Source organism: Anabas testudineus, chromosome 1 (assembly GCF_900324465.2).
Source record: "Anabas testudineus chromosome 1, fAnaTes1.2, whole genome shotgun sequence".
Classification (NCBI taxonomy): domain Eukaryota; kingdom Metazoa; phylum Chordata; class Actinopteri; order Anabantiformes; family Anabantidae; genus Anabas; species Anabas testudineus.
The window spans coordinates 8,273,494-8,297,713 of record NC_046610.1 but is presented as its reverse complement, the minus strand read 5'-3'; the positions used below and the strand labels follow the sequence as shown (position 1 = coordinate 8,297,713).

Genomic DNA, 24,220 nt, shown 5'->3' with positions numbered 1-24,220 from the left:
TTTTTATTCCCACAGACTTTTTGATTTATTTATTTTAGTAGCCTATTATTTGTCACTTAGGATGATTCAGTGAGTACAGGTGTGGCATCATTATCACACACACATAACCGACAAAGGACAGAGACCAAAACTGTCACCAGAGAAGTGGATTATTTAGAAATACATGTGTAGTGATTTCTTAAAGTACCTTAAGGTGTCTTCAGAATTGTTAATGTGACTCCACCTTAAAACTGATGCACAAACATCTGCAAAGACTCTGTGAGTTCAGCTGTCCCTGTGAGAAAGGTGCGACTGGACTGCTCCTCCACTAGGTGTCGCTGCAGACTCATTTTTAAACTGGTAAATCCAAAGTTCACATTTTCAGGACCTCTTAAGGAAATTAGTTGTTGCTCAAAAGACTTTAAAGACTCAAATAGACTCTTTTATTCACCTTAAATCTGGGTTTTAAGGTTTAATGTTTGTTAATGTTGGTGCTTTCTGGAAACATCATACAACCTTCGTCTGAGTGGATCACACAAACTTAAACAACTTTATTATTTCCTTTTTCTTCCTTCTGTACTTTCTAACTTTGCTGTAATTTTACAGCTCATGTGTGACTTCAGGAGAAAATGAAAACAGTCCTCTGGACGTGGCCTGTTGCAGATCTGAGTGGGAGGAGCGAGCAAAGGAGGATTAATGCGATTTCACCTGTCTGTGTGTGTGTGTGTGTGTGTGTGTGTGTGTGTGTGTGTGTGTGTGTGTGTGTGTGTGTGTGTGTGTGTGTGTGTGTGTGTAAGAGAGAGAGTGTGTGTGCGCACTACGGACCAGGTTAAGTCGCTCGGTTACATGAACGATACGTCCGCTCCGTACGCGGTTATTGAAGAGGTGTCTTATGGAGCCGTGACTGAGCTCGAAGTGAATGTTTATTTATATTTATTTCCCACAGGTCAAAGCCAACTGAGTGGTTTTGTGTCTTGAAACCTTCTGTTTGAGTCGGACGACGCCGCGCTGCGTCGGTCCGAGCGGAGGATCCGTCCGAGTCCGACGGTAAGAAACGCACAGCTCGTCCTCGTTTCCTCTCCTGGTTGAACTCACCTGATACTTTCTACAATGACACAGTGGTTCCTGTTGTTGTTTGGCCGTGTGTTTTCTTTCCTCTGACACTTGTGGCTTTATTAGTTTGACCTGGAGGGGTTGGGTATCTCCAGACTCTGGAGTCTGTCGGATCAGTGTTGAACATTTAAAGAAGTGAAACATCAGGACTTTTCTGCCTTATTTCCACTTTAAGACTTGACTTCACATAGAGACAAAGCAGATCCATCCTGTCTCTTAACAGCCACAGCAAACCACTGCTCCATGATATGTTTTTAAATGTAAACTTATTTATACACAGTAATGTTCAGGGGCCACTTTACTTAAAAGACTATTGTGGAAGTTATTTATTTAACTTTCAGGCTCTGCCCCAATAAGCTCCGACCTCAGATATCCAGTGTGAGGAAACCAGAGCCTGCTGTAGGTGGTGTGGAGTTACCAGCAAACATCATCAATGTTTCATGGCTGGCCATCTTGTTTGAGTTTCATTCCTATGCAGCTGCTCTTTTCCACCTGCTAAATCAATGTTGGTTCAAAGTCACCTGGTGTAAAGGGCCCGTTGTGAGGCTGGTTCTTGGACAGAAAAGATGCCAAACAGGAAAGACTGAAACTCTCTGTGTTTAAAAAAAGAAAAAGTCAGAGGAGACGAGTTACAGCTTCCACTACCAACTGGTTAGTTTGCCCAGTGGAGATGGCTGCGTGGTTATTGCAGGACCTGCACTGTATAGTATTCCAGTTGGCGTCTCTTTCACATCCCCCACTGTAAACAGCCATGAGTTATCACATGACTTGAACCCCGGTCATCCAGTTGCTTGATCTGTATTATGAAAACAAGTGTCTGCTTCTCCACATACGTCTGGAAATGATCAGCAGATGTGACTGTTGTGCTCACGGAGCCTGGTTTTAAACATTTCCATTGTGAGGATCCTTCAAGCTGTGGTTCTCTTCTGCTCTCTGTCCACACTCGGCTGCTTTGAGGTGATTCAAATAAATTATTAGAGCTTTTCTGCAGCACCATCTCAGGCAGTATGTTTTTAGTGCAGCACTGTAAAAGATGTAAGTGTGAGGTTTTGTAGGGAAGTAGTCTATTGTGGTTTAAAGTGTGGTCCACTTATCCAGGAGTGTTTCACAGAGAAATCCCTCTGATGCTGTTTAAATGTATACAGCCTGGTGTCTGTTGCTCATAATAGTTTATGTGCTGTGGGTGCTCGGCCTCGTAATCTGTTCCACTCCAGAGATGGCAGCAAATATGTAAATCTCAACTACCGTATTGCTCCCGTCTCTCATATTAGCGTCCTAAACATGAATAGGTTGAACATAAAAGCGGACATGCTGCAAGAAAGTTGAAAATGTTCTGATGCTTTGATAGATTTTCTCAGGAATGACAGGAATGTTTGACCACTGATGTAAGAGGGGACTCACATAATGACTTTATATAGAGAACATTTTTGTTATGAGCTGAAACCAAGATATTCACACACAGGATCCATGTGAGTGTCTGTCACAGTATGATAGACTGTAAATGATAGTCACACTTGATCAAGGGATCACAGAAAGACAGGTTTTGTAGTCCCCGTACCAGCATGTGTTTGGGAGCGCTAACCTGTTTCCCTGTTCCCACGAAGGACACACACAGCTCAGCTTTGTCCCATGTTCAGGATTAGCTCCACCTTCACCAGTTACGGCTCGATGCTGACCCCGAGAAGTAACAGGCAACATGAAAACGGCTTTCCTTAAAGATCCTTTAATTTAAACCTTATTTTAGCCTTTTGGTTCTTCTTTTGCATTTTTCATCTCTTCACGTGAATCGTAAGCTGGGTCTTAGCATAAAGAGTGAACTAGATGTCTAAGTTAAAAGAAAATGGACCTAGGAAAACCTATCAGTAATTATCATCGATCTCAGTTGTTTATTCAGTGCTCAAACAGAAATGAAATGAGATGGAAACATGCTTTCAGCTGCATAAACATATGGATAAGATTGAACAGACATCTGAATACATATTTTGCATTGTTACTCGTATACATAGGATATAAACTGATTCCAATAAGGATGTTTTGGTATTCTTATGTGTCTTCATGGTTTAATATTTGTGTTGTCTACGCAGTATTCCAGCCCGGAGTTTCCCCTAATGTGTGTTAAAGCGAATGAAGGTTGAGTTGAGCCTTCAGTAGGAAATGTGACATACTGTTGTGCAGGTCATTGTTTACTATTTTGGAGTGACATTAACATGAGTTTGCATCTCTTTTGCCTTGAAAAGTATGATTGGGTGGGGATGGGGTGGAGACATCATTTGATGTTTCCCACAAATGAGCCTGTGAGGTATTTATATGCTGCTGCTGTAAGAAACAAAACTGCAGTAGAGTTTTTCACAGGTCTCGAACGCTCTTTTCACTCAGTTGGCTGATTACATGAGTGCAGTGCTGCTGTCTGCTCTCTGATAAACATCACTGAACTTCAGACTTGCCGTATTTTTGTCTTGCTTCTCTCATTCCACATGCAAACATGGCTTTTTATCAGCAAAGTAAAACACGGTGCAAACGAGCTACAGTGGAAATAGATGGAGCAGAGATAGGATGTACCCATACCAAACACATTCTTATCACAGACAGAAGCCTATTGTAGCGTGGAGAAGTTTTCAGCATAGGCTGAAGTCTCCCCATACCAACCTGAACGTAGGAATGATGTCACCAGCTCATGTTATCCAGGGATGATCAGAAAAAGGGCACAAGGGCAAAATGTGTCATGATCTGTAGGTTAAAGAGTCAGAAAGGAGAGTTGTATTTGCTATTAATTATAAATAAAACGGTTTAATTACACGTAATACATGACATTTAATGCAGATGTAATATGTTTCATCATATACACTGCCCGTCCAAAAAAAAAGTCACACACTTGAATATTTAATTGCATCGCCTTTAGCTTTGATTACAGCGCTTATTTCCAGTGCCATCATTTCGATTAGCATCTTTCTACCTTTCTCTGACATGGAGGTTTAAGAAATCCAGCTGAAACATAATCATCCATGCAGTAATTATCCAATGTCCAATAATTACCCATTTGTTTAGTTAAATCCAGTTTTTTTTATTTGGTATAGGCAGTGTATTTGTTTTACTGCAATAAAGTCCCACATTTTTATACTGGTTAAGAAAAAGATTCCAGAGTTAGTGGCTTGTCACAAAGGCAGAGCATGAAAAACATGCAAGCATGGAGCCTTTAAGTCATCTGATCTTCTTCTGTGGTCGTCACAATGTTATCAAAAGTTATGCCTTAGGTTACTCACTGGGTGGTGGGGAAGGAAAATCAATTGCACACATATCGTATATACCCATTCAATAAATGCACTGACTTGTGCACACACAGGTGTATGTCACCCTTGGCTAGTATCAGTAGCAGGGAGCAGGAAACTGTCTCTATATGGAGTAAAAAGCTCTTCATTATCACTGCAGACTGAAATCTCTTTCAAGAGTTGCAGCATGTGAAGTTGGCCACATGTCTTTGATGTTAACAATGGGACATAAGGGCTCTTGTGTCCTCTGTCTGGCCTTTATCCACTGTACAGTATATAGAGTTCAGTATGTGGAAGAGAATATTTTTCCCTTTAGGATCTCTGCTACTACTGTAGCTTTCGTCTCTTTTCTTTCCTTCCAGCTAAACTAAGCACTTGTGTGTTTGACATGTTAATGAATTTCTTTTCGTGATGACTGAGAATTATAGTGTGAGCAGCCTGTTTCTGAAACCAGTTTTCAGCCAACACCCTGTTAGCCTTCACGTCCAAGTGAAAATCCTCTGACATGCAGCATGGAACAACATCATGTGCTTACATAATCGCAGTCTTACCTCATACGCTAGTTACAGTCATTATTCAGTGTTTTGTCCTTTTTGATGGGCCTTTAGGGGGTTTCAGGTGGAAAATGATCTTTTTCAACAACAATTAAGTTAATTGGAGGATTCTGGTAACGACAGCCTGACGAGGTAAAAAATAAAATCCCAAGATAATAACCTTGTTTTTGATATTGTATTATAACTGATGTCTGATTTAAAGCTGTGCACACTGCAGCATAACCAGTATTTTTACATCAACAGTGAATGGGATGACTGGGTTTTGGTTTTCCAGCATAAACCTTCTTCTTACATTTCTTAAAAAGTAGTTTTTTGCAGGTTTAGCTAAGCAGTGGAGACCCAACCCAAATGAAAGTGTTGAAATCGGCTTTGAATATGATGTCAGTCCGAGTCTGTTTCTCCCAAAGATGGTCCAACATGGTGGTCACTGAGCTACTAGCAGAAGGGAATAATTGAGACATGGCTAAGACAATGAATGGTTTTTCCTTCCTGCTGTGTTGTAGGTTGGATGAAGATGGTGAACACTATAGGCAGGCGAAGCTTTTCAGTGGCTTCACCTGTAGCCTTAAATATTTTAACAGCTGCTATCACTTTAACAGGCCTGTCAGTCTCTGGGTCACCATCGCTCTCACCTCGCCACTGTGTGAACTCCACCTTCAGCAGAGGGAAACGGACTGTGAGCTCAGGAGAAATGAAACTGTGCATGAAACTTGTCTTCTATGTGGCAGCTGAAATGCTGAGAAGAGCGAGTTTTAGAAAGAATCTGACATGAAAAATGTTATGAATGCTCAAGTTTTTCTGTGGACGTGAGATTTAAAACTCTTGTTTAGCCAGAAAGATGATCTTTACTCTGAGTAAAGGGTGTGTCTTGCCTTTCAGCTATTTGTCCAGACCACGCCTGTGTGTGTGTGTGTGTGTGTGTGTGTGTGTGTGTGTGTGTGTGTGTGTGTGTGTGTGTGTTAGTCTGGAATGGCAGAAACCTGTCAATGCCAGAAGCCAGATCAAAAAAAAAAAAAAAAACTCAACCTCTAAAAGCGAACCTATTATTATTTTTCATACATCAGGTTGGCTCCTTTTAACCTGGGCTTTTATTAATTCCTCTTTTGGCCCGTCTGAAATAAGAGACGGCACCATAGCCAAACCCATGTTTTATTTGTTAATGTGTCACCTCTTGGGAGTGAGGGAACAAGAGCCTGTTGCTCTTTATGTAACAACACTATTAAAACCATCCCCACTGAAAAAACTGGAACTTCCAGTGTTTGGTCATATTTGTGCAGCAGTAGTTATGAATACCTAAACCAATCCAACAAATTTAAATTAGCATGTTGCACAAAGGTATTATAAACCAGAAGAGCCAAACCTTTTGGCCGTTAACTGTAGATGTATTTAGCTGCAGCAGCCTCTAAACACTGCCAGGCCCACTATTAGTATTAGAAACGGTACACAGCAAACTGGAGATACTTCAGCTGCATTATTACAGTATTTAAAGCTGCAAAACTATATTAAATAAGTATTGCTGACAGTTTTCCCTTCACTCTATAGAGCTTTTCAGCATCTTTTAGCTAGTTATTTTGAAGTTTTCTTATATCCATATTACATTAAAAAAGGGGCAGGCAGACAAAGTTAGTGAATAGCTGTTCAACATAATGAAGCATTCAGCAGCTCGAGCCACGTATTTCCCTCAGGAGATGGAGGAGAGTGAAACCTGGGAGAGCTACGCAGGTTTGATTGGTCTTGGGTGAGAGGGTTTATATTTTAATGTGGGCATTACTTTTCTTTTTGCCTTCTGTCAGTCATATAAAACACATGTCCGTAAGAGCTGGGATATAAAAATAGGTTTACCTTTGATATTTTTTTACACGGGGAAAATGTGATCCAATATATTTTATATATTAGAAATTCCCAGATATTACACTTCATTTTAGTTCATAAACATCAGATCAGAGTTTGTCTGTTTATAACTAGTGGGAATGAGCACTTGGCTTGTAAAAACCTGCAGCTATCGTGGGCCAACAACAAAGAACAAGTCAAAGACAGAGTGTTCTCAGTGAGAGACAAGTCAGAAAGGGCAGAACAGAAGACTAGAACAATACTTATTGGTTAGTTGAATAACAGCAAGAATAGGTGTGTTTAATGGAGACATAAGTTTGGTTTGAGATAGTTTGTGTTCGGGTGAGACAGTTAGTTGGGATGGTCAGGGTAACAGGCGAGTGTCCTCCCAAGTATAGTAATATATGACGTGTGTGTGTGTGTGTGTGTGTGTGTGTGTGGGTTTATCTAATTGTATCTCAGATCCATCTCTATGATGACCGTCTCTGCTGCTGTGGACACAATGTGTGATTATCAAGTTGCCATAATTGGATAATTGAAAACTACCAATTTAGGAGAATCCAGTGAGGCAAGCGGAGCAATGAGACTGCAACACACACACACACACACACACACACACACACTGCATTGTCAAGGAAACATTTAAATCACAAACTATTTCAGAAACAAGTCACTGACTCACTCACACACACACACACACACACACACACACACACACACACACCCTAAGATTAACAACCTATACTTTGGCAAGTGCTCTGCTTGTCCCATTTCTGGCTTTACTGTATTTCAGGTTATTTTGGGCAACTAGAGCAGTGTCTTCTGGGTAACTGTGGGCCAGTGGTCTGTTTGACCTGACAGCAAGTACTGTAAACGAGAGCGCAATGTAGGTTGTGTCTTTCCTTAACAGACGTGCATTACAGTGGGTGAAAAAACTCATTTATTCTTAGCTCTCTTTGTTGTACTGTGTTGAAGTTTCACCATCGTGCTTTGATTTATTAAATTCTGATCTTGACCTAATTGCCTGGTTTTAACACAGAAATTTACTGCAGCATATTTAAGCATATTTGAGGGTTGTTGCCAGTGTATTGTTGTCTGAGAGGGGCTAATCACTACTCAGCTCAGGATAATCTTACAGCAGGCTGTTGTAACCCTCCAAACAAACAAAAACTTCACTCAATGCGAGAGCGACTGTGACTGTTAACAATAACCTGTCAGCATCAATAACTGAGGCAGCTGTACAAACAGAGACAGCTGAAACAAATGAACAGCAGCAATTGACTGGAGTTATAAATGAACAACAGGTGAATACAGCACATGTGAGACGGAGCAGAGCGCAATAGAACAGGCAGGCTACTACATCATCGATAGAAATATATGTAAATAAAATGACAGTCAATCTGCTAGGAAAGCTTTTAGTTAAACCCACCTTGTGTGAGACGTACCATTCTTTATCAGTTTGCTCTGCTGACATAGCAGGTATCATCACACAGAACCATTATCACTCCTGTTCTAAACGATTAAATGATGTCAGGGAGTCCGACTTCTGCTACCAGCAGCTGACATCTGGTCATTTGCCTGGTAGCCATTTTTAAAACCTGCTGTGAGGCTGTAAATAGGAAAATTAAGTCAGGTCTGGAGCAGCTGTATCTCAGCTGGCGGAGCAGGTTGTGAAAGGTCAGCGCTTTGATTTGCGAACCACTCCTGTCTATATGTTGATGTTGTTTTTCAGCCGAACGGAGAATTGCTCCTTCTAATGTGTGCACATGCAAAACAAAGGTCAGTTGTGATGTACAAATGTAATTGACATTTTTGAATGTCACAGTTGAAATGAGTGTTATGTGCAGCTCCGTGGGTGGCCTCTAAAATGAGCTGCGAGGGGGAAAATTACATGTGAGTCCATGCCATGGCACAAAACTAGCCAGTAAGACAAAATGATGACTCCCCCTTAGCGCACTCACCCACACTTACAGAAACACACACACACACACGTCCTGTCTCACTTTCTGTTTGCACGACATCGTGCTTTTACAAAACTTTTCCAGAACCCACATTCTTCATTTTGTTTCTGGCCAAACGTAAATTAGAGCTCACGGCAGAGGTTGTGGGGTCAGAGTGGAGCCTTGTGTGTGTGTGTGTGTGTGTGTGTGTGTGTGCGTGTGTGTGCAATAAAAAGTTGGATTCTGGGAGTTTTGTTGCTGCGTCATGGGATGATTTATTCCCACGGTGGCTCTGTTTTATTGGTGGAGAGGGGCGTTGTGAGGAATGGGCCTCCTGCAGCTGACAGGGATGCCACTTGCATTACAGCACTGATTTGAAGGGACAGTAGAGTTATTATCTTATGATGGAGGAATTGTTGGGAGGTGATTCTTTTTTCTCTTTTCGTTTAGCCTTGTATGTGATTGTTCACTGAGAACAATGGAATAGGACTTCGATGAAGATGTCATACTGATGTTGAATTCTTGCTGCTGACATACAGTTGTTTCATTCTTTTAATTTTTTTGTATTGCAACACTGTTTCTGTCATTTTTTTTGCACCTCCTTTTTCTGTAGACTTTCTCCCACACTGTTTTTCCTTTTTATTCCCTCCCCCTCCTTCTCTTGTCTCCCTCCCTCGTTCCCTCCTCCTCTCTGTCTCCATCCAAGTCGCGTTCAGAGCAGCTTACTCATGTCCAGTCACTTCCCGCCATGCCTCTCCTCTCACACCAGCTCTCATTTCCTACTCCTCTCTCCACATATCTTCATATCTCCATTTTGTGTTTTGACAACAGGAACAGATTGAGGTCTTCGTCTTCTTAGGGACCCGTCCTAAAGATGGTACAGCGAAGGTAAGAAACCCCACACACACAATCTGACATGCTCTCCACGCTGCTCTCACATTCCTTCTCAAGAATCCAAGCAGCCGGCACGCAGATGGCAAAAGATTGACTGTGTGCCTTCCACATCCCCACCAGCTCTGTGGTTGGCGGGGCTGTGACTGTGGTAGTGGGACAAAGTAGGGGGGGGGGGGAATAGAGGATGTGCTGTGATTGGTTAGAAGGAAACTTTGGGGGCAGGAGCTGGAGGCTCTAATTTGGTATTTTGCCGTACAGCTGCTCCGTGTTTCACAGTTGATCCCCTGTGGTGACAGAGTTCATGTTGTCCCGTGTTGTCTAGTTTGAGTGTAGTGTTAGTGTTGGATAGTGACAGCCTTATACTATGTTAGGTCACGGTTTGGCTAAATACTGAGTTGCTGTTTTAGCCATGCTTGGTTAATTTGTCAGTCCCCCTCTTTGGTCCAGACTGAAGAATCTCAACAACTACACTATGAGATTGGTTGGCATAAAACATCAAAAGACAAATACAGTAGCTGCTTATCTGTCCATACTTCTGTAAGCTTTTATCCTGGCAGCAGGATAATGGGGAGGAAGTAAAGCGATGAAAGCGGTTCTCTGTTCTCAGATCTTCTGTTGACGTGTGATCACATTAGAACAGATGATTTGATGTGTTGGAAGGGTTGTTTTTTTGTTTTGTTCTTTAGGTCTCTGCACCCATAACGTGACTGAAAACTAATTCAATCATAATCACATGTCTGTCCATCCAGAGTCTCCCCTCTGTGACTCTTCTTCAAACTTCTTCAATCTGCCTCAACTGTTGTTTAACTATAATGTTGGGATGCTAATATTACTCATTTGCATTTACTCATTGGCGAAGCATCCGCTTGTTTGACTGACTGTGGACCGTCCTTCTTATTAAATGTTCTCTATTGTTGGAGACTTTGTGTATAATATCCTTGCAGATTAATGATAAATGTGACAAATATTCATTGTCAGCAAGCAGAGGAAACATGGGAGATGAGGCACATCCTAACATCCTTCCTCCTGAAGTGCAGGCGTGTACCTGGAAACCAGTTTAAGTATAGTACAGAGCTAGATTAATTAATTATTATTTTTATTTATAGTTGTATGACATCTTAAATTATACATGTTTAAACAGCACACTACACTGTTGTCAGGAAAAACGTCTGTCTGGTTCAGCAGAATCAGACTTTCCAGTAATGTCCTCTCTAAGGGAAACGACAAATTAGTTTCTTTCCCTGAATTTCCACTCTGCCAGTGCGAGTGTTGGAGCCAATCTCTAAAGCTGCCCCCTGGCTATTTTCAACTAAAATAATATTTTTTTTTGCAATGTGAGCGCTCACTTGCCTGAATATGTTGTTGAAACGTTTCATCAAGAGATGAAAACACTTCAACACACAATCAAGTCGGATTTACAAAAACTACCAATGCTCTTATTTCCCCCTCCCTCTTCAGTCAGTGTAGCTAATACCCAGTTGCTGTTCACCTTTTGATGTCAGCAAATATTTCTGTAATGAGAGTGATGTCAGGGGGCCTGCAGGGATCCTCTGTGAGGGTGTGAGGCATTTCCAACAGCAATTTGACAGCTTAGTCTAAAGTCCAGAGCGCGGCATGCAACTCTCAGAGCCAACGTCAAGCAAGATGTGTCTCTTTCTCCCCTCAACTGAATCATCTGACTTCTCCTGTAATTGTTCTCTGTCCTGCGTGCCTGTCATAGCTGCTGTCCAGCTATGCAGAGGCAGACAGGGAGAGCAACGCGCTGCAGTCATCAGTCATGTCATTGCATCCGTGTTGTCTTTTCTATGGATTCCTGTATGATTATGTCTGATTGCTTTGTTTTTCTGGCTTCTCAGGTCCCCTGTGATTATTCCTGCTCCTGCGTTTATTGTTGCACCCAATTAGCAGCCCCGAAATGACCTCCCTCTCCCGCCTATGACATGGTTTAACCCGCGTATGATCTGGTCACCATGATGGCCTCCATGGTTGCCAATGGAAATAGAGACGGTCAGTCTCTGCTCTTAAAGGGGGTGGATCCAGAGACCTGCATGATCGTGTTCAAGAACCACTGGGCTCAGGTAAATTGTAGCACTGAATCATATGTCCCATAAGTGTTGTTGCACTTTGATTTACATAAGATTGATATTACTTAGCACATTAGGTTAGATTTAACCCATTTGTGTCCTGACTTATTTTTTTCATATCCCGTTAATTGTCTAGTTACTTTATTTATCAGTTCATCCCCCCAGCTTGAGAACTGTGTGCTTTAAAAACTGCACCAGAAAATGTAGAGAGTGCATCCAACTAACTAATGCTACAAGTCTAAGCTGTAGAAGCTGACTGGCTAAGTCAACTCCCAACAAACTGCAGTGTGGTCATGGCCAGTGGAATCTTGGCAGCGTGAAGCAGACTAGCTCAGACTCTTGGCTCTTTGCAGCAGCATGTGTCCCTGTTCACCCCTATGGGACCCAGCAGCCTGCTAGTCCTACTCCTCCCACACTGAGCTGAACAAACGTTATACACACTGACTTAAGTGTGATGCTGGCCCGTCATAAAGGGCTAGAAATGTCTGTTGGTAGCTGTCAACTGTGTTTATGTCTGCGTTAGTGGCTGTCAGCGTGGGGTCTGACCCTTCGTCAGCGAGCAGCCACTGTGTTGTGCGTAACTAAATTAAATGAGCAAATTCCACTGTGTTTTTATTAAACTTCAGAGATAAGCTGTGTTATTTGCTGGGAAGTTGTGTGCTTTGATCAAAGTGTGCAGAGTTTGAGGGACACAAATGATTTGTCTCACCGTCACTGTGGTACACAGCATGCTGTAGTCTGTGTAACTGTTTTAAGTTCTTAGCAGTGCACCAACTGGTTGGATTCTTTATTATAACGGTTGAAATACCGGACTGACATGCATAAACAATCTGACCAGCTATAGTAGGTCCCTGAGTGTAGCAGTCTCAACAGTACAGTCCAAACCACAGACAGACCTGCCACTAAAAACAAAAGTGTTCATTAGAAGTGAAATGTTCTTAATGCTAACGACACACACAGACTGGGATTCATGTAACGCCACGACTTGTGGTTGTTATAAAAATACAACGATGTATCTGGTCCCAGCTTCTGACTGTGACAGAAACATTGAGAACTCTTTGTTCCAGATTAACTTCAGTGTCCCAGCGGCTGCACAGTTTCACTCCAGCAGAGTCTTATTTCCATGTTAGTTAGTGAGCAGCCTGATAAGAGTGCTCTTGACTTTGGTTTCAGTTCGGAAAAAAAAAAAACTTGTAATCTGAGTAACATGCTGAAAGTAATATTGGTTGAGTCCTTCTGTAAGAAACTCTGCCTCTGTCAGAGTTGAAAGATTGGGTTTATGTTCATCTGCTGTGTCTTATCTGCTGCTCTCCAGGCCTCACAAAGCTCACTGTGTTTGTTGTGCAGAGTGATCTATCTGTTTCTGTGGCTGCCAACAATCTTTGACCACAGACAGTGAAGTGTGGGCAGTTTGTTATTAGTCACAATGGCTGTTCAGAGCTACTGACTTATTTCATTCATGCTTAATGCCATGTGACCCCAAAACACTTTCAGTTGTATGACTGTTCTTCTCTTGAGTGATGTTATCAGACATCTCAGAATGTCTCAGATAAATTAGTTTTGTCCTTCCTCTTCTCTCCTCCAGGAGAAGTTGTGTTCTGCTGAAAACTCAGTGTAAGGTTAACGGCCTTACTTAAGGACAACTTTGTGGGGTTAATGACGATGAAGTAAACATCAACCATGTTTCCCTACACTTTGTAAAATTCAGTGTTTTTTTAATGTTTTCTGTCCCTTGAATTCAACTTAGTATTACGAACACACTGTACATTGTAACTGTTTGACCTGAAATTGATCATCTCACCAACCAGCTCCACTGTTGTGTCAACACTCCTTATTCAGCTGGATCCTTTTGTAGAGCACATACTGGGATTGAAAATCAGAGTCTGCTTCTTCTGATGTTGATCCAATCTCAGCCCATTGCAGGATCACATTTTCAAAGCTTCAGGCCAATGACATTTACCTCTATGACCTGCATTATGACTAATGTCGTCACCTCTGTCAGACCTATATTGAATACAGTAAACAGTCATGCTTACTTACAGCTGCTTTGGAAATAAATGCATCATGACTTAATAAACCCTAACCCTGTTTAGAGCAGATGTAGGTTGGTGGCAGTAGTGTGCCAGCAGTCTGTCAAAGACCACAATCGATATGCCTGGCGATCCCTGTCGGCTCGGGCAGAGATTACGTACTGCGTTCTCATGTTTCCATCAGCCATGCCCAGTTCTCTTGTGCACAGTCAGTTATTGTCATGGCAGCAACTGGGCTGGGGACACTGGCTCCATTATTGCGACTGGTTTCTATGCAGCGGGCTCACAAGGGAGGGACTGTATACACAATAGACTGTTTCACCTTGTGTCACTAAACTGAGTTTATCTGTACTGTGCTGCTGGTCTGTTTACACCTGATATTTGTTGGTTCTTAACCTGCCACAGACAAGGAAAGTAGTGTAAAGGTAAAATGGTGTACAAGCACTGTGCTTATATGTAACATGAGGGGTAATATTCATATATGATTATATAGTTTATTAGCATAAAAAATCGGTGTTGTTTTGCTCCCTAATAACAGTAATAGCTTATTGTCACAACTCAATTATGTAATTTAATATGGATATCGTGAAGTCCTCCATTGTGGCTTAAAAACGTAATGTATAATTATACAACAAGTGGCATTGTGTCTTTCTGTTTGGATATACGTTTATAGAGCAGAAGAAAGAACTTATGTTCATGTTTCAATATAATCAATATTCTTATTGTTTATTTTTTTGTAGGTGGTGAAGATCCTAGAAAAGCATGACCCCCTGCGCACCAGCTCCACCCTGCCCTCTCTGGGTGTCCTCAATCTCAGTGTTGTCTCTGCTGGAGGCCCTCGTTTTGGCCCTGTCCCTGGAGATGAGGCGAGTGCAGTGCAGAACTATGTGGAGCACATGCTGTTCCTTCTTATCGAGGAGGAGAGCGGTCAGGCCGGCGCCATGGGCCCCATCCTGGAGTTTGTAGTGATGGAGAACGTGATGGAGCGTCTCTTTGTGTGGAGCCTCCGCAGGGAGTTCACCGATGACATGAAGCTGGAGCAGCTGAAGATGTATGAGATGCTGGTGGGACAGGCCCACCAGCCGCTGCTGCATCATAAACCCATCTTGCGGCCACTCATGATGCTCTTGTCCTCCTGTTCGGGCACAGCCGCGCCAGCAGTGGAAGCTGAGCTGGTCCTGCTGCTCAACCAGCTGTGCTGTGTTCTGGCGAAGGACCCTTCGATTCTGGAGCTGTTTTTCCACACCAGTGAGGATCAGGGAGCCACAAACTTCCTCATCTTCTCCCTGCTCATCCCCTTCATCCACAGAGAGGGCACAGTGGGCCAGCAGGCCAGGGATGCCCTGCTGCTCATTATGTCTTTGTCTGCTGAGAATGAGCGAGTGGCCAAACACATCGCACAGAACACCTACTTCTGTCCGGTCAGTCTCAAATGATGAGTTGCTGTTTGTTTTTTCTCTTTCTCTCATATACTTGATGATTTTAGTATAAAACTAACCCCAATTAAAATGTTATTAATAATCCTAGTTAGTCAGAGTTAGTGCCATTGTTTGTGCCTGATCATTCTGTGACCCCGCTTGTCAGGTCAGAATATGCTGTTTAAAAAGACCTGATTAGCACTGAATGTTATAAATGTCTGGCATTCACAAAAAGCCCCAGTTATGAGTTAATCCCATGTAAATAATGATATTTCCTAAGGTGAAAGACAGCATATTGGAAAAATAGCTTTTGATTCCATGACAGGAGTCAGAATTTAATTGGTTCCATTGGGAGGACACAAGGATAATTCTAGAGTATGCAAACATGAATGCAATACTAACACATTCTTACAGTCTGCGTATGAAACTGCACTGCTACAGGTTGTCTGTTTAAAATCCCACCTTTTATAAATGCTAAGAACTTCTTCACAGGATATTTGCTATGTAGAGAGTATGTTGACATTAATTATATGATTAGTGACCTTCCTATCATACCATGGTGTTTATTGCAGGAGCGTTATAGGCAGTAAAACATTTTGCTGCTCAAATATTTGTAAAGGTCTCCGAGCAGACCCGTAGTAGACATAAATCCATGTGTACTGCGTGAGGAGAAACGGGCGATTTCACATGTGTGCTCTGCTCTGTGTATATGCATTATATTATCAAAGTAGAAAAGAAATGATTTTCCTCTCCACTGATGAAGTTGTTCAAGATATAACTGACAGCAGAGAGGCTGTGCACATATCATTTATGCCATAGACTGCATCATTAATTTTTAATGAAGCCCATAATTTTCACTCTATAATCACTTCACGTCTGAACATCTTTCATTATATGTCAGATGGTACCTACAGTTCATTTGCTGAACAGACAGCCTGTTCCATGACTTGAGTGTATATGGACATATATTCATACTGTCATGCATACAGATAAATATAAGACTGTGTGTATGGGGGTATATATGTTTACATTTCAGTAATGCGTATCTATCCATAGTATATATGTACTCGAAGGCACCATGCTTTAACCAGAACATGTGCCCACAAGGTGGCACACCACCCACAAATAAACCTAAAAGAAGACACACCTGGAGGCAAAATGCATCATGTTTTCAGAATCAGCTCACGTCTCCTTCTGTGATCAATACTCCTCTTAGGTGCTGGCCACAGGGCTGAGCGGCCTGTACTCGTCGCTGCCCACCAAAATAGAGGTTCCCAGTGATGAGTGGCACTGCCTGAGCAAAGACGACGTGCTCCAGATGCCATCGCTTGTCCAGTTTCTTAACTCGCTGGAATTCTGCAATGCTGTTATTCAGGTGAACGTGTGTGATGAGGCTGCACAACCCACAAGCATCTGTCACATCAAAAATGCATTCACACGTGGTAAATGGCTGCAACTTTCTGCTTGACTGGAAATCACTTACATGTACCTGTTTTTAATATTGACTGTTCCCAGGTGGCCCATGCTGATATCAGAGACCAGCTGGTTAGTTATATCTATAACGGGTTCCTCGTGCCTGTCCTCGCACCAGCTCTCAACAAGGTTAGTACTTGATGCTGTTTTAGTCACTGACAAATTAAAGAGACAGAGAGCCAAGCTAACCCCTTCTCTGTATATGACCTAAGATAACCACTTCATAACTAATGTACAGACAAGAGAGTGGTATTGATCTTAGTCTAGGCCAAGAAGGCGACCATGAGTATTTCTCAAAATGTCAAATGATTCCTCAACAGCACATCTAATGCAATATTAAAACCTAACTTCTCCGAGGAAAATCACTTCTGTCTGAGTGGAACTTTTCTTAATAGTTAAATTGTGAAAATAATACTTCAAAATGCTCTGTTAGCTTGAATCTGTGCAGCACTGGGGAATTTGAATAAACAGGTTATCACAGTGACCTATGTGACTGTCTACAAGCAGTCAAATAATAAATGTGTTCGTCTATGAAGCTGACAGTAGAAGAGGTGATGACCACCACCGCGTACCTCGACCTCTTCCTGAAAAGCGTTTCCGAGCCGGCTCTGCTGCAGACTTTCCTGTCCTTCATCCTCGTCCACCAACACGAGAACGTCCACATCATAGACACTCTGGTCAGCCGCATCAACACCCCCTTCCAGGTACGGGATGAACAATGCAGCACAGTGGCGAGAACACTGATGTTGACAGCATGACTCATGTTTAATAACTGCAGACTAGATTTCTTAGATTTAAAAACAACCCCTGAGACTCCTATTGAAACTTTAAACCTCGGTGGCAGAGCTGGCAGATTGCTGCCATGGTGATGCTCAGTTGCAGCAACCTATCCTGTTGATATCAATATGTTAATACACTCCTATGAGATGGGACATGTTGTTCAAATATTTTGGTACTGTAGATCTGAATCATTACCATGAATAAATAATGTGTTTTTAGCTGCTTGCCTGTGTAAATGGCTCTAAGAGTTCCCTCCAGTGTTAGTTTACTGTCATCTTTAACCCGCCTGCAAAATAAGAAACGTGTTTGCTTTTCACGTTTCACTTTTACCTTTGATATTTAATAACTTTGCCATATGTTCGTACTGAGAACGTGCTGCATTTCAATATAGAACATTTACACAATCTGTAACTTGAGCAGTCAAAATTAGTTGTCAAAATTCTTGATTGATATTTGACTCATATTTTCATCAGTCGTACCTGAAACCCCACTTCAAACTGTTTTCTCCTGTAATATGTTTCATTGCACGCTCCAGCTGGGCACGGTGTCTCTGGCTCTTTTCCGCACTCTCATTGGTTTATACTGTGAAGATGTGATGCTGCAGCTCATATTAAGGTGAGTGTCTTACATGCTGCCTTATTCCAGTTATGAAGCTGCTACACCTAATTGGTTTATACAGTATAATGATGAGCTTTTACTCTGCCTCCCACCATGCAAACTTGTGTTGCCATCTGTCTGCTCAGTTCCCCCCTCCACCCCATCCTCCTCCCTCCTACGACCACCCGTTGTTTTCCCTAACAGGATCTGTTCCCATCTGCCTCTCCAGGTACCTGATCCCCTGTAATCACATAATGTTGAGTCAGAGACGTGTGGTGAGGGAGAGGGACTGCTACTCTGTTTCAGCAGCCAAGATCCTGGCATTAACGCCGTCCTGCTGCAGTCCTGATCACAGCCCCCCGCCCCTCCGACAGCTGGACTCCATCCGCTTTTCCAAGGGTGCAGAGGCTCATGATAAAACCGTCTCTAAGCCTCTTACTACAGGTAACACATCGAAATGTCAGTAATAAATCTCATTGCAATGAAACTGCACGTGCACAGTGACAATAGACGGAGTCGAACCAGTTCATGTTGAACTTGGAAGTTGGTTTGTACAACAAATTCTGTGTGTGATGCTGATTAGTCCAAATTAATTACTACTTTCTTGCCATTTGTTGTCAGCTTCTGTGGCTGATTTTTTTTTTGTTTCTGCTTTCAAATCTGCTGCAAAGTGAATTCATGCAGCAGATTTCACTATTTATATCCCCCACTATTTATATATTGTCTGATGAGTGGATGGTATAAATTAAAAAGTGGTGTACCGTAATTATAATGGCTAAAAGAAAACTGCAAGTTGTAATTTATTTACATTTTCAAACGTGGTGTTGAGCTGCATTTAATTGAGACATGAACATATAGAAGACATGATGGGGATTTTATCAAATGGTGGAAATCTCCTGCTGTTTTGCAGTATTACATCACTTTGCCCCCTGGAGTTTCATGTCAAACTCATTAGTTTTGCTCTGTGTGAGAGCTGCAGTGCGATGCTGCCAGCATTTATCACCAGTTTTTTTTTTTGTTTTTTTTCTCAGATGAAAAAGAAAGCTTCTCAGGAGAGGGAGATGGCTCGGGTAACTCCTGCACAATTGGATCAGAATTCTACCTGGATGTCAGTTACCTTCATTACCTCTACGACGCCCGTCTGAGCATCAGTAGCTGCATACGGGCTTGTCGGGTTTGGTCAGCTCCGTACGATGGAGAGGACCCACCTCCTGAGAAATACCAGCCCGGCATCCTCGAGGACTCAGGGCTGAAGACTCGACAAACCCAGATGGCTCTCAAGAGAGCTCCTCAGCCGCCAGCACCACGCCCTCATCCCTGCCCACTACCAATTACAGAGCCGCCCTCTGTCAACCAGCTGGAGCTTGAGTGGGATGATAGTTACGATGCGTGCCCGGTGCAGACTCAAGAAGCTCCTGTGGAGATTAACCCTCCTCAGCTGCCTCCCGCTCAGCCTCCAAAGCACATCCAGGAGATGAGAAGAACCGCCAACATGTTTGTTAAAGGCTTATATATTGAAGAAAATGAGTTCCAGGACGATGTCATGGTGTATGATCTTGTTGCCAAGAAAGACGCCAGAGATGATGAGCACAGGAAGCACAAACCCAAACGGCCAGAAACGGACGTCCAAACAGGCTCAGTAGACGTTCCCCTGAAAAACAGACTCAGTCTAACACTTCCAACCTCCACAGTGACTGAGAGTGGCCAGAATAGCTTGGACACCAAGGACAAAGGTCAAACGGACTGTAATTCAAACCTCCAAAAAACGACTGCTGCTGAGTTGGGCGACGACCTTATCGCTCAGTACGAGGAGCTCATTCGTACATTGGACACAGAAGCGCGTGGAAAACCTGTTAAAGCCGACGGAGCGCTGAAGAAACCTGTCACGCCTGTGGTGGAGGAGGAAGAGGATGATGGGATGGATTTCACCTCTTTCTCAGCTGAAACACCAGAGTCGGAGAAACTGCATTCACCGTTTGGGACTAGGTTTCGTAGTGCAAGTGCAAATAGAAGCTATTCACAGCCTTTTACAGGTACGTTCATGGGTCATTTATTAACTTCTGCTTCATTATTTACCAAAAATTGCATTTGGGCCGCACAATTTAAAGACGGGTCTAATTGCTCTTTCTGCAGGTCCATTTGTAAGTGTGCTGTTGTCTCGTCTGGAGAACATGCTGTCCAACTCGCTTCATGTCAACTTGCTATTGACGGGCATCCTGGCTCAGTTGGCGGCCTACCCTCAGCCTCTCCTGCGCTCTTTCCTCCTCAACACCAACTTAGTCTTTCAGCCAACTGTTCGCTCCCTTTACCAGGTAACAAAAACATTTAGTATTTGTGTAATGTCACATCTTGTAAGACAAGTACAATACAATATATATCTAAACCAATATTAAATCTAAAATATGGTCTTATAGAACATCATTCCCTTAAGGGTTCAGCTGTTCACAGTAGGAATTCTGTATGAATCTCACAATGTCACCATCTCCAGGAGAAGGGGTATCTTTTTTTTTTTTTTATGCCGCCAAAGGCCTTTTGTTTCCATTCCTTCCTCTGAGATTTGTGCATCATCAAGTAAACGAAACCAAGAAAAAGGAAGCAAAAGATTTGGGTTTAACTGAAAGCGGTTGAGACACACAGGTGGCTTTTCAGATGTGAGATTTGAAACAGGAATACAATGAGCCGTTTGAAATCTGAGCACTCGTTGCTCTGTTGTCTTTTCATAATTAACATGATGAAGAACTGAAAACTTTCAGACACTCGACTGCAGTGCTCAGATTTCAAGGTTGTTCCCATTAGCGTACATTTTGTAGATTTAAATGGGATCTTCAGTTTCTTTTTTTAATTTGTCTTCCTCTTCTTCTTTCTTCTTAGGTCCTAGCCATCGTGAAGAACCAGATAGAAGAGCTGGCTGCCACCAGAAAAGACTTTCCAGAGCTGATCACTGCTGCTCAGCACTGGCTGCTGGCCCGGGAGACTCCATTCATGGCAGCTGATGACACTACAGCAACATCTCGGATTTTTCTCTGTATGTCGGCTACAACTTCTACTTGTATTTGAACTTAGATCTCAAGTAAACCTACCTCACAGCAGGTTTATGTTGGCTGAGAGGTTGCAGTTTCCACCCACACTCCATTAACCGGTGACTCTATATTGTCTTTTACCATTAATGTGATGAGCAGTTTAGATGATGGATGATTTAATGCATTTTCAGCTCTGCAGTTAGTTCAGGCTTGTTGACTGAGATCGTGATCTGATTATTAGAAAAGAAACACTCACTAACTCGAAGTCAAAAATGTTTCAAAACAACATCTGCATTCATTATCAGTTTGTGTTTTGGCTCCTGGTGGGGAATATTTGTACTTGACTTGTGTCTTTGCAGTGGAGCAGTCTGCGAAGCCCTTGGGTTTTATTTCCGTTCTTGACCTTGATTCCCTGCACTTTCATAGAGGAGCTTAAAAAATGTTGGAAGTATGTTTGTGGAAACATTAGAAAGTAAGATGAGAATTTTTAGTTGGCTAACGGGATCACTGAGTGTTTTTAGAAACGCAGATTCTACTTTTTGTGTCAAATTATCTATAAACAGAGAATTCTGTTTACAAAATGCCCCAAATTCCATCTTGTGTGGCAAAGAGTGCGACTATGAGCAGATTTTTTTGTTTGAGTCATTAAATTCTTTATTTATTTTTAGATAAAAACAGCGGCTCTACCCACGGCGAGGCGGGGAGGATCTTGAAGAGCTCACCGACAACAAAACCCAAAGCATCCATCTCTCTGGACCGGACAGAGGTCTTCGCTACCGTCCTCTTCACAGAGTTCCTCAAAGAACTGGCTGCATTTGCACAAGAGCACTCCATCTTATCTTACATTCCTATGGAAGAGTCCCAATAGGCCTCCGTGATGAGTCCAACTTAACTCTCTTTTGATCCTAGTTGTCTATTTTTTTCAGGCACTACTACTTCAATGAGTTATACAACTGTTTTTTTTTGTTTTTTTTAAAATAGTATTTATTTTCACTTTCATGTGCTTTTTAATGTAATATTTCTGGTTCTGTAAAGTGTTTGGTAGCCGAGGAGGAGGCCCAAACATTAAGCTGCAAAATCTCGACCTGTTTGCTGAAGCCTGCACCAGCTGATAATAATCATAAAGGCGAGCTCCAGGTCCACCAACCAAAGATAGTAGAGAGGTCCTTGTTGTTTTTTCCATTTGCAATCATCCACCCTTGTCTGAACTTCAGGGTTCCGCTCTTGATATGAACGTGTCTTACAATGAGCTTCAACTGCTCGGTGTGGTCCTATTAAATACTCAGGTGGCCTTTCAGGAGCGGTTTGCCTTAGGATTACAGCATGAAAATATAATTTGATTTCAGCATCACTGAAACACATCCTAACTTTGTTCACTGACACAAACTGGGTTTGTCACGTTTGACTTTCAAACTTTACTAAGTAGCATTTCTGCAAACTCCTCGTGTGTTAGAAGTAGATGTTGTTGGAGTTTTTAGCGATTCACAACAGTACCTCAGGAGTTTTTATTTTTTATTTTTAAAAACACCTTTGGTGAGACAGTTCTTCTGAGATGCACTAGTTTCTTACATTACTGGGCTCCACATGTTCTCGAGACCTTAGCACCAAAACCAGGTTTATTCATACTATAATCATTTAGCCTTACTATAGTGATGCTTTATAGTGTGTGTATATATTGTAAAAAAGGTTCCATTGACATGTAACACCATGCAAATCGAGTACATTTTGGATGTAACTTAGTTTTACATATTTTCAGAATGGGATGGGGTATTTAAACTTTTTTTTTTTTTCCACTGAGGTTCCTTCTATTTGGGCTTTTTAATTATTATGGTTTTTCATCATTTCTTTTAATTAAGGATTGTATTGGGTGTTGTTAAATTGACATAGTGAGTTATTTTTTGAGTGAGTTTTGCATCTGTTCAAAACCACCTCAGACTTTAAAGGTTACTAAAGGCACCTGTTGTAAAGTGCCTTTATTTTTCATTCACATGGTTGTTAAAAGAATATAAAAGATATATTTTGTTAAATGTCTATTATGAAGTGATTTTACTGGGACAAATACTTTAAATTGGTGCCTAAATTCTGAGTTTGGTTCATTTCAAGTGCATTTACAAAAGACATTTAGCTGTGGAATTGGAATATGACATTTGTGTTGTACGACCTTCTACAACACAGGTTTTGGTAGATCGGATAAAAACTTGCACACCTTTTGTAGAAACACGCTGCAGAAAGTGAAAGGTATGGCCCTGTGATTTACACTCAGTTGTCATCTCATGAATTAATGTAATTAGATCAAGAATTGTTCAAGTTTTTAAATCGGGTTTGTGTTATCGTTTCTACTTGAATCCATTCAGTCTCTACTTGATACTATGCAGACAATAAATTATGCAGTAGGACTTTGTATGATAGAACCGTTTTACAAGAAAGGCTTGGAAATGTATATTTGTATCAATCGGAGCAGTTATTATTTATTTTTTTTTTTAAATTGTTGAATAGGTCTTTCAGGCTGGCAAACAAATGTTGCAGAGCACTTTCAGTCTTTTTCATACTACAGTGTCATTATGCACTGTTGACTCAGTCCCTCAACCAGCACAGATTCAGTAACAATCACTGTTTTTAGAAAGCATTGTGGCATGAAAAAGGATGTAATAACCAAGATTGTAGACCAGGTTCTGTGTTTGTAGGTTCTAAAGATTTGTCTTTTCGGCCTTAGTTTTCTATCAGATGTGATCAGGAGGCTTTTTGTTACTGACGTCTGAGAGACAAACATGCCTATTTGAATAAAGACCATATCTGGAAAATGAAATGTTTTCAATTCTCTTCTCTGATTTTAGAAACTCTGGTTCCTAACAGGTTTCATTTGACAGCAGTAATATAGTCTTTCCTTCCTCATTTCTGTCTGAACAGCCCTTTCCCTCCCTGAAAAGTTTTGTTAAAGACTAAATGTTGTTCTCTAGTAAATACAAGTGTATGTTCTGCATTTATTTGTAATAATACAGTAATATTCTTTCTTCATCAGTATCAACATGGCGTCTACGGTGAAACTAACTTTGCCAGAAACCTGGGGGTGATTACTGATCAACAGAGCTTTACCGACCACATCTCCTCTGTCTCAAGTTCATGCAGATTTGCTCTTTCCAACATCAGAAAGATCAGACACCACCTTTCCGAATATGCAACACAACTCCTTGTGCAGGTTTTGGTAAATCTCAGCTTGATTACTGCAATATCTTACTGACGGG

At 41.8% G+C, this 24,220-nt stretch overlaps 1 protein-coding gene across 2 annotated transcripts; it reads left to right on the top strand.

Moving 5' to 3' along the window:
- Positions 1-772: 772 nt before the first annotated feature.
- fam160a1a (family with sequence similarity 160 member A1a) lies at positions 773-23,784 on the top strand. Of its 2 annotated transcripts, none has more exons than XM_026360106.1 (13): positions 773-1,026; positions 9,514-9,570; positions 11,433-11,654; positions 14,431-15,111; positions 16,325-16,483; positions 16,624-16,710; positions 17,118-17,285; positions 17,897-17,976; positions 18,188-18,402; positions 18,990-19,991; positions 20,092-20,270; positions 20,830-20,983; positions 21,647-23,784. In XM_026360106.1, the coding sequence occupies exons 3-13, from the start codon at positions 11,547-11,549 to the stop codon at positions 21,844-21,846; spliced, it is 3,033 nt and encodes a 1,010-aa protein (XP_026215891.1). In that variant the 5' UTR covers positions 773-1,026; positions 9,514-9,570; positions 11,433-11,546; the 3' UTR covers positions 21,847-23,784. The 2 variants fall into 2 exon arrangements, with proteins under 2 accessions (XP_026215891.1, XP_026215892.1); XM_026360107.1 differs by lacking the exon at positions 773-1,026 and adding an exon at positions 1,947-2,049.
- The last annotated feature ends 436 nt before the right edge of the window (positions 23,785-24,220 follow it).